This window comes from Phaseolus vulgaris, chromosome 4, assembly GCF_051622355.1.
Source record: "Phaseolus vulgaris cultivar YP4 chromosome 4, ASM5162235v1, whole genome shotgun sequence".
In the NCBI taxonomy this organism is placed as follows: Eukaryota; Viridiplantae; Streptophyta; class Magnoliopsida; order Fabales; family Fabaceae; genus Phaseolus; species Phaseolus vulgaris.
In genome coordinates, this window is record NC_143501.1 from 16433781 (window position 1) to 16441503 (window position 7723).

The window sequence follows — 7723 nt, forward strand, 5'->3', positions numbered from 1 at the left end:
ACAGCATGTTCAACATTCTTTATCTAAATTGGTGTACTTCTTAACATCCATGCTCTAAACCCTGAACTAATTCATCATAGTCACCAAAGATGAAAAATTATACAAAATCACGTTCAATAACATTTAAACGTGATTTTATAGAATATGACGCACAGTAAATTAAAATCGCTTTTAATAATATGCCTGAATTAACTTTAGATCATCTAGAATAATTCTAAATATTGTTAAAATCAATTTACCCTCACTTTGTCTCTTGATGCATAAGCAGGGTTAAAAAGACACCTGACCAGAAAATGTAGTTGCCTTTCCTCTTTCCGCATTATCGTCTTCTCAATGATTCAGTACACCATGAATAGTTTGTTTCAATTTTCCAATACCTCATGATTTCAGGACTAGGATTAATGACATGTGAGAACCAAAACTCCCTCACTAGGAGGCTCAGAGTATAAAACTGTAACAAAAAAGCTTCTCATACATGTGAATAAAAGAAATTAGGTTACCAACATTTTTCTACACGCTTTATCCTCACTCTGGAACTTCCACTTTCACTTCCCTTACAACCATTGCACCATCCTCGGGAAACACAGGATTTATATGTAAGATCCATTCCCAGCTCAAAACCCACAATCCCAATTAGTAGAGGTATTAGCAGTATAAAGCAATGAGTGAATGCTAGTTCTGACCCATTACCAAGAAGTGGACTGGGATGAATCATATAGTTGAATGGTGGATTGTTCATCACCGAAGACATCTTCCTGAGCATTAGTTTCAGCAAACCTCCATGTTCAACTGCCTGCAAAATAAACGAAAATAAATAATGATTAACATTTGGAAACAAGAAACACGAATAAAGGACACACTAGCACATGTTTGATATGGTTGATAATGGAGTGACATAAGTGCATATTACAGCAATACAAGGAGGATCAGTGTTATGCTAAACCCATAGCATAGCAAAATCCATTATGTGCACAGCATAGCTTAAGCTATTTATGTACTACACGATAATAATTCGTCAGAATTCTAATGTCTGTTAGGACATAATACATATTACTTATTATCCGTCAATATCCACCTATGAAGCACTGCCTCCAACAGTCACCAGACTGATGTCCAAAATATAAAATGCAGCATGAGAATTAAGATTTATATATATTAGACAGTTAAACTTCATAATTTTCATATGATGATCGTTTCATAATCCCAAGAAGATGAATAATAACTCTACGTTAAAACAATTTTAGTCTTGTGATAATGAACCTCAGAAAAAAATGCGGAGCCTCACAATATTTATAAGTTGACTTTTAAAAAAAATTATAGGAGAGTGTTTGGGATGTGTTTGGGCAAAGGTAGAGGTGTCTAGGCAAGCATAGGTGTCAGACTCACTTTCTTGGCACCTGTCCCAACCATGTTAGAGAGGTGTCCGAACTAAAAAATTATTTTTTATTGAAACAAGTAGACAAGTGTCCAACACATGCCAAAGGCATATCATGTCCAAAAAGTGTCTGACACATCATTCTAAAGAGATGTTAGTCTATCCCTTACAAGGATATCACAATCCTCTTGCAGCTACTGGTCAAGTTCTGAGTTCATCTGCTGCAGCACCACTGCTGACTTCTGCAGAACGCAGTATTTCCCACCAGCTCTGATCAGTAATGAATCTTAGCACATATTTCTTTCACCTTCAAAGGTCAGAAACACAGGGAACTTTCCAGCCAGCAGTCTGTTGATGATATGCGATGCGTGTCTGTGTGTGTTTCACACTCTGCTTCTCAGCTTCAGCCTCTCACTTCAAATCCCTACATGTCAGTGCCCAGACTGCTTAGCCCTTTCAAAGTTTAAAATGAAAGTCTATGATTTAAGTCTTTCATAATTCAATGTATTTCATTATTGAAAACTTTAGATGAAGATGGAGTTGTGCTTGTATGAGTTGTATTTTAATTTTTCATGAATAATAGAGGTTTAATTGTTGATTATTAATTATAATATTATATATATAATATAAAGTGAGGTTAGAGTATGTTATGCTATGTGCTATAGCAAGTATGATACAAGGAAAATCACTGTATAAGGTTTTAGTTCACACAGTTTACCGCTCATGAAGATGCATGAAAAGTATTTGCTACTCGGTAATGTTTATGACACCTAACAGTGACAGTTCTCAAAAAGAACTTGGCATCCCTATGTCTAATTATAATTTCTAAGCACAGTCCATGTCCGGTCTCATTGCCAAGGAAAATACAGTTATATCCAAAAATACTATTTTGGCACCGACAGGCTAAGACTATTTCGATCTACTTGTTCTACATGTTTGCCACATGCAATTACCCCATATTGGATACTAGCATCAAGTTCCAGAAAACAACAAATATTATTACGCCTTTATTTCACACCTTGTATCAGATGCATTCTATTGAATCCAAACTAAACATGTTGAACATGGCTCAATAGGACTTCGCAAATAATGAAATGATACATTTTCAGCATCCAATTCATGAAAGTGAGCAGTACAATACTATGGAAAAATTCACATGTCAAGGAAATGTAGCAACAAAAGGAACCAGTGAAAAGAAGTTGGAGATGAATCAACCAAAGATACTCATGTTGAATTTCACAAATAAAACGTTATCCTGTCTGATCAAAATGATGTTTCATACTTGCAAGACACACAGAAACACTAGGTGGAATAACTAGTGGGTCATCATCCGACTGTCAGAATGATTCACTGATGCATCAGCAGAAGCACCATGGTTTTTAAACACCTTCAAAGATTAATAACAGCAAGTTTACTTGATAATTAAATGATGAAACAAGTACAAGAAGAAGAAGAAAATAAATCCAAAATCCACACACTATTTCTGAATTTCACCTAAGAGATTTTACCTTGCATTGAAAATTATTAACGTAACATACATATCAATGCATATAATATATGCATAGAAAGCATATATTAAATATTCCATACCTATTCTGCTTATGATCAGACATAAAGTTGCCCAAAACAAAACAGGAAAAGTACACATCCCAAGCCTACAAAGTAATCAAGAGAATACAACTCGTAAACTAGATAGAGTACCTGAGAATTCAGATACTTCACATCGGCCAATGCAGAATTCAGCGCCTTTTACTAAGGGATTTATTATGCAACTCTAGCAAGCCTTGAAGAGATTCAATAGACCACGTTTCTTCATTTTGGGCATATACTTTTTGATTAAGAGAGTCTATTATTATGCTGATATTACCAAACCCATATATTTGATGACCATAGTGCATTCTACCAGGTTTAAGTTTGAATAGCAAACCATGTTGCTGAGCATGAGCCTCAATGACTTCTTTCAAGCTCAATTCATGAGTGCCATCGGCATTGACTGCACCACCCAAGCTAGCAGCAGCTTGCTGTTGAGCATAGGCTGCTGCTTTCTGTTGAGCCTCAAATTGTCTCTGCTCAAGTACCCTAAGATAGCTTATATTCTCCTTTAAACCAGGTTGGACCACCTCCATACCTTCAACAGCCTGGTTCATCATATCAAGACCGCGATTAAGCTGGTACCGGATACTTTCATTTGCTAACAGTTCTTCTGGAATAAGTTCTTTCCATCCCAAATACCATTTTGTAACTTCTTCAAAATTAGGATTTGAGCACAGCCAATGATACAGAACCTGAAGCCATTTGGAAAAGAAGAATTTCTCCATCATATCAACCATCATGTGAATAGGAATAGCAGAAGCCCAGTTCATTACCCAATAAAATTGATTAAGATTCTGACTTGCTGGGTTCACTTGGAACTCTTGCAAGACAAGCTGCAACTTTGGTACAATAAAACGAAGCATAAGCTGTTCCCAACTAGTCGGATCAAATACAGACTTCCAAGGAGACAATATAGCATAAGCAGAAACATCACTTGGGTGCCAGGCACCAAGAACAGTACTCAATTTAAAACGAATCACCTGGAAAATACCCTCCAACTTTTTTTGCCCCAGCATTGGTAGCCATGGATGCACCCAAGTGTGAATAGGAATTTCCTCATGGTGTGGTTCCCAAGTATCTACCGCACTTGATAGTTTTGGCATAACTATGTTGTCTAATATGGTGGCAAGGACTGATTGAGGAAGTAACTTATCCTTTACCCACAAATCCAGAAACCGTAACATTGGTTCAGGATCCCGAGCCTGCCAGGTATTTATACCAGATATTCTTATAGCTGGCAATACAACCTCTGAAACCAATTGAGTATAAGGTGATGATACATCCCATATATCGAATGAATCTTCTGCTTGAAGCAATCCCTTCCACTCTGAAACCAACTCCAACCCATGAGATGGATTTTGAAGAGGATCCCATCCTTGGAACACTCTGATAAACAGGGGTAGGGCATATGAACAAGCAATGCATGACAAGTTACACAATTTGTAGTTATCAGCACATCTTTTGTGTAAATCCCTAAAGCAACGAGAAAGGGAATCCAATGTTAATGTTCCCAAAGTGTTTTCTTTTCCAACATGGTCTAACACATGCATTATTTCCTCCATATTATCCAGCTGCTTCTTCTGAAACGCTGCCTCAGTTTCTAGCTTCTCTTTTTCTTTTTTCAAGCTAAGTGCCGTCTCCCTCTCTCTCCTCAAATCTCTATCAATCTCTTGGATGTCAGCCTCAGCCAACCGAACTATTAATGCTACATTATGCTGAAGTTCTGGCATAGGGATATCGTTTTCTTTTGCTTTCTCCTCGGCATTCAAATCAGACAAATTTGTTAATACCCGAAGTTGTGGGCCCCTCATATCATATACCTTCTGAACAACCTCCAACTCTTGTTCTTGCTTGCTTGCCAACAACTCCTCAGCAGTTATATAATCTTCCTCCTTTTTTTTCTTCAACCTCGCTTGCTTTGACCATAACCTTTCCTTCGTTTTGCTAACCACAGGTTGCGAGACCTCTTGCACATTCTTCATCTCTTGCTGCAAAACTGGCAATGGCATAGTCTCCTTGGACTCGTTAAACCCTATGCCAGAATTCTTGGCCCTCAATTTGGCCTCTATAGGAGCCACAATACCCTGCTTATTCTTCCCAAGCCCGCCTCCTTTATAACCCATCTTCTCCAACAACTTCATGCCTATCCCTTTCGTATGCTTCTCAAATTTCCCCACATCACTAGACCCATCTTGAACTGAACTCTGATGCTTCCCCCTCTTCTTCTCCAACCTCTCCTTCTCCCGTTCCTTTTCCCTTCTCATTGCGCCCTCCTTAATCTTCTTCCCAAATGCTGTAGGCAAGAAATTATCATGACCATTCTCATCAGAATCATCATTTATTTCGGAACCATTTGCAGCATTGCCAGAATTAAAACCTAAACCAGACCCAGAAGTGCTACCAGACCCCATACCAAAACCTAAACCTAATCCCGGCCTATCCTCGCTAGCATAACCGTCTCTCTCACTCTGCTCTTTGGACTTATTATCAATTTCCTGATTGGGCATAAAAGTTCCTGTAGACACAAAATTCACAGGCTTTGTTAGATCTGGCTTCTTTGAAAAATCACGGTCCTTCCTCCGTTTTCTACTTGAATAATCATCATCGTCATCAGAATCTGCAAAAACTCCATAAAGAACATCATCCTTTGTCTGAGTGCGTTTTTCTTTACGACTCTTGTAGTAGAATTCGCCACCAATCCATTGACCACCCTCATAATCATTCTCCGTTCCAAATCTCTCCATCTCTTGATCCTCGTCCATGTTTAGGGCAGATAAACCTGTAAATTTTAAAGAAAATAACAAGTTTACAACCCACAGAAATTACACAGTACATTCCCTGTTCCAGATTTCGTTTTGCAAAATCCTTGAACTTATTGCAGACCAAATCTAAAAAACCGTGGAAGTAGTGTAAAAAAGAAAGAGATGTACATGCAGAAAAACAGGCACAAAAATTAATGAATAATCGAAAAGGTAAAGTGTAATGAAATCTAAGTGGAATGAAGACACAAGTGTAGAAGATGAGATGCCTGAAAACCAATGGCTGTGAAGCTCAATCAAACATGAAACTGTATTTAGCCTCACGAAAATATGACAAACAAGTTGTGCTCGAAAGTAACTTTCAACTTGTTACATTTGAGAAGGTTACTCCAATATTAAAAGTTATATCAAGACTCCTGGAAGTGATCAAGGTCATTAACGTCAGTCATTATTTTTTTAATTAATAAGTTTATGGTTTAGAATAAAACAAAACTTAATTCCAAGGAAAAGCTAATCATTCACACATAACTATCAACAAACCAAACAAGTACACAAAGATAAGAAGAACCAGATTTAACATTCAACAGAGTCAGAGCCATATGAAAACCAAACTTGTGTCACCTTTTTTTTTTTAAAATCAGTTTAAATTCATTTCACCGCAAGTTAAATTGCACATGAAAATGCAGCAATAGGCATACACTAAAGGGCAATGTTAATAATGCATAGCACGCAAAATCAAAAACAAAAAAGATTATACACCTTATATGAATAGAAAAAGTTCCTACCAAGTTAACACCCATCAAAATCCATACTTTTATTCCGATATTTTATTTTACTTCTCAAACAAACCACAGAATAACACGTTTTCTTCCCGCAATTTTTTCCCAAACATCTCCTTCATTCTTTTAAAACATGAGAGAGTAGAAGAGAGAGAAAAAACAAGTAATTAAATGAACTACGATGGGTTTAGGGCTTACCTCTAGAAACCGCGAAAGGGGGTATAAATTAGTGCAGAAGCAGAAACCACGAGCTTGAGTTGAAAGAAGAATAACGAGATATTCAGCAAGGGGTCGAACGAAGGAGGAAGTGATTGCGGTTGATTAGGGTTCGCGAGGAGATTGTGAAAAAGGGATTGGGTTTGGGAAGAGTGAATTGAGAGAGAATGCAGAAAATTGAAGAGTTGTGAAGAAAAATTGAGAGTGAATTGAATTGAGAGAGCGTAATCGGCGAGTCTGGTGGTGAATGAATAAAATGTATTTTGGGGGTAAAGAGGGTGTACGTTAATGGTGGAATTGAGGAACTGAACAAGGTTAGGTTATGCTTTTTGATTTCAACTTCCAGAAAAAAATCAATATTTTTTTTCCGATATTTCTTTTAATCGATAAAAAAATTGGGATATTTATTTTAATCGATAAATAAAACAGACATAGCTTTTGTTTAGATAATTTTTTTATAAAAACATTGAAGAAAAAAAGAAAACCTTTTGTTTATTTGGGATATGTATTTTATATTTTGTTTAGACAATTTCCCTATAAAAACATTGAAAAAACAAAAGAAAATATTTTTTATTTTTTTATTTATGCCTAAATTCATTTTAAATCATGAAAATTGAGTAATTTCTTTATATTTTTTCTTCTAAAATATATTATTGATCTTCTTGTTGTGAAAATTTTAGTATTTAAAATGTTATTAAAATTATTTAAAAATTAAATTGTGCCATTATAATAGATAAAGACTAAACATTTATACATTTTCACTATTCAAAGAAGCTAATTGAGAAAATTAAAACTTAAGTAACTATCACACGGTTTAAACATTTCGAAGAAATTTTTTTGAAATTAACACAATTTCTCATTCTATTATATATATTAGCATTGGTATAGTTTTCCTATTTTGTCTTTAATAATATTTTAAAATTACAATACAAAATTTACAATAAAAATTAAATTTAAATATAGTGAAAAATAACAGAAATTATGATGAAAAGAGGCTCTCA

General features: G+C 35.8%; 1 protein-coding gene across 3 annotated transcripts; it reads right to left on the reverse strand.

Annotated features, from left to right (window-relative positions):
- Positions 1 to 283: 283 nt before the first annotated feature.
- Positions 284 to 7077, reverse strand: STIPL1 (GC-rich sequence DNA-binding factor-like protein with Tuftelin interacting domain-containing protein). 3 transcript variants are annotated; one of them, XR_011085454.2, is made up of 4 exons: positions 6705 to 7030; positions 3077 to 5747; positions 1683 to 1799; positions 284 to 793 (listed from the first exon to the last, which is right to left on the reverse strand). XR_011085454.2 is itself a non-coding variant. In XM_068646388.2 (3 exons), the coding sequence occupies exon 2, from the start codon at positions 5728 to 5730 to the stop codon at positions 3115 to 3117; it is 2616 nt and encodes an 871-aa protein (XP_068502489.1). In that variant the 5' UTR covers positions 5731 to 5747; positions 6705 to 7077; the 3' UTR covers positions 284 to 793; positions 3077 to 3114. The 3 variants fall into 3 exon arrangements, 1 of the variants encoding a protein (XP_068502489.1); XR_011085453.2 differs by having other exon boundaries at positions 1546 to 1799; XM_068646388.2 differs by lacking the exon at positions 1683 to 1799 and having other exon boundaries at positions 6705 to 7077.
- Between the last annotated feature and the right edge of the window lie 646 nt (positions 7078 to 7723).

Excerpts from the sequence above, each read along its gene's own strand:
- STIPL1 (XM_068646388.2), bottom strand. The coding sequence starts at position 5,730 with ATGGACGAGGATCAAGAGATGGAGAGATTTGGAACGGAGAATGATTAT.